We start from the raw sequence: 2767 nt of genomic DNA, 5'->3' as shown, positions 1-2767 counted from the left end.
ATAGAGAATACTCTCAGACTAGAGATCAAAAACACAGAACACCATGCAATGATTGTCATTAAGGACTCTGTTAGAATTGATGGTGGAGTCTACACGCTCCAGCTGACAAATGAGGCTGGCAGTGAAATTGTGCCATTTAAGGTTGTGGTCCTGGACAGGCCTAGCCCATGTGAAGGACCCCTCCACATCACTGGAGTAGCTGAAGATAGATGTACACTGGTATGGCGTGCCCCTCTACATGATGGAGGTAGTCCTATTACACATTATATCATTGAGAGAAGAGAGACCAGCCGTCTAGCTTGGACTGTTGTTTCTAACAGCTGTGAGACAACATGCTACAAAGTCACCAAACTGTTGGAAGGTAATGAGTATATGTTCCGTGTCATGGCAGTTAACAGTTATGGTGTCAATGAGCCACTCGAGTCTGGTGGAGTGATTATGAAGACTCCATTTGTTCCTCCTGGTCCACCTCATGTTGAGGATGTATCCAACATTGCCCATGATGGCATGACCATCACTTGGTCTGCCCCTGAGTCTGATGGTGGCAGTGATATTACCAATTACATAATTGAAAAGAAGGACAGAGCTGGAATCAAATGGACCAGATGCAATAGGCAGAAGGTCACTGACCTCTCCTTTAGAGTAACAGGCCTAACCACTGGCCATGAGTATGAGTTCAGAGTGGTTGCCGAGAATGTAGTTGGAGTCGGAGAGCCAAGCCTTCCAAGTTCATACTACAAGGCCTGTGATCCCAAGTACAAACCTGGTGCCCCAGCATATGTGCATGTGATTGACTCCACAAAGAGTTCGCTTACAGTGTCATGGGGTAAGCCTCTGTCTGACGGTGGCAGCACCATCCAAGGATACATTGTTGAAGTTTGCAAGGCTGAAGAGGAGGAATGGACCATGGTTACTCCCCCAACTGGCCTGCGTGTCAATAAATATGAAGTTACCAAACTTACTGAGGGTCAGGAATACAACATCCGGGTGTGCGCTCTGAACAAACTGGGAGTTGGTGAGCCAGCAGCTCTCTCGGGAACAGCTAAGCCAGAGGAAAGGGTGGACCCACCACAGATCCACCTTGACTCTGAGCTAAGGAAGGGCATCACTTTGAAAGCTGGTGGATCTGTTAGAATCCATATTCCATTTAAGGGCAGGCCAACACCTGAGATTAAGTGGACTAAGGATGAGGGAGACCTGACTGAAAAGGCAGTAGTTGAGAAGGCCCTCAACTTCACACAGCTGTCCATTGACTCATGTGACAGGAGTGATTCTGGAAAATACACATTAAGCCTGACCAACAGCAGTGGCTCTGTGTCTGAATTTGTTGCCGTTAAGGTCCTAGATACACCTGGAGCCCCACATAATCTTGTGGTTAAAGACATAAAAAAGGACTCGATCACCCTTGCATGGGATGCCCCCTTGGTTGATGGAGGTTCTAAAATCAAGAACTATGTAATTGACAAACGTGAATCAACCAGAAAGGCATATGCAAATGTGTCCACTAAGTGCACAAAGACAACATTCAAAGTTGAGAACCTGATTGAAGGTGCTATGTACTACTTCAGAGTCATGGCTGAGAATGACTGTGGAGTTGGCCAAGCTGTTGAAACAAAGACGGCTTCCAAGGCATCTGAGGTACCACTGCCTGTTGGAAAAGTATTCCTCACTGATGTCACCAAGGCCACTGTCTCACTGGCCTGGGAGAAACCTGAGCATGATGGAGGCAGTAGAATTGGTGGCTACCTAATTGAGATGCTGCCCAAAGGTACAGATAAGTGGGGAGTTGCAGCAAATACAAAGACATGCGAGGGTACTGTCAAAGGACTCACAGCTGGAACAGAATACTTATTCCGTATCATTGCTCATAACGAGAAGGGAAAGAGTGAGCCAAAGGCACTTGCTGCACCAGTTATTGCCAGTGACATGACTATGGAGCCAAGCATTAAGATGCAATTCAACACGTACAGTGTATTAGCTGGAAAAGATATTAAGTTGGAGTTCCCTGTGCTTGGCAGGCCCAAACCCAAAGTTACCTGGACCAAGGATGGTCAAACATTAAAGGTGACATCCAGAGTCAATGTAGCAAACACTCCAGAAACAACTGCAATTCAAATTACTGAGGCATGCAAAGAAGACTTTGGTAAATACACTATTACAGCAACCAATACTGCTGGCACTGTCACTGAGGATGTGGCTGTCATTATCCTTGACAAGCCTGGTCCACCAACAGGTCCAGTCAAGGTTGTTGAAGTGAGCAACAACTTTGTCCATCTTGCTTGGGAGCCCCCAGAGTACACAGGTGGATGCCAGGTGAAGAACTATGTAGTGGAGAAGAGAGATACCACCACCACAACATGGCAGTCAGTCACTACACAGCTTGCTAGAACAGCTTTTAAGGTCACCAAGCTGAAGACTGGTGCAGAGTACCAGTTCAGAATTGTTGCTGAAAACAGATATGGAAAGGGTGCACCTCTGGACTCCAAGGCCATTGTTGTGCAGTATCCATATAAGCCACCAGGACCTCCAGGAACACCACATGTCAAATCTGCAACAAAGGAAATGATGATCATTGAATGGAATGAGCCAGTCAATGATGGTGGCAGTGCAGTTATTGGTTACCATCTGGAAAGCAAGGAGAGAAGCAGCATTCTGTGGAACAAACTGAACAAGACTATCATAACTGATACCCAGTTCAAGATCTGCAATCTTGAGGAGGGTATTGGATATGAATTCAGAGTTTATGCTGAAAATATTGTTGGTATTG

General features: G+C 46.1%; 1 protein-coding gene across 1 annotated transcript; it reads left to right on the top strand.

Moving 5' to 3' along the window:
• Window positions 1–384: 384 nt before the first annotated feature.
• Window positions 385–2719, top strand: LOC147820293 (titin-like; the record flags this gene model as incomplete). The annotated part of the gene is made up of 1 exon (XM_087172773.1): window positions 385–2719. A coding segment is annotated over exon 1 (2335 nt), but the record flags the coding sequence as incomplete, so codon positions are not given.
• Window positions 2720–2767: the final 48 nt, after the last annotated feature.

The sequence above is a fragment of the Seriola lalandi genome, unplaced genomic scaffold, assembly GCF_002814215.2.
Source record: "Seriola lalandi dorsalis isolate HSWRI2012SDOR001 ecotype SW California unplaced genomic scaffold, Sedor1 jcf7180001973473, whole genome shotgun sequence".
In the NCBI taxonomy this organism is placed as follows: Eukaryota; Metazoa; Chordata; class Actinopteri; order Carangiformes; family Carangidae; genus Seriola; species Seriola lalandi.
The sequence above is the reverse complement of the archived record's forward strand: the minus strand, read 5'-3'. Positions and strand labels throughout refer to the sequence as shown.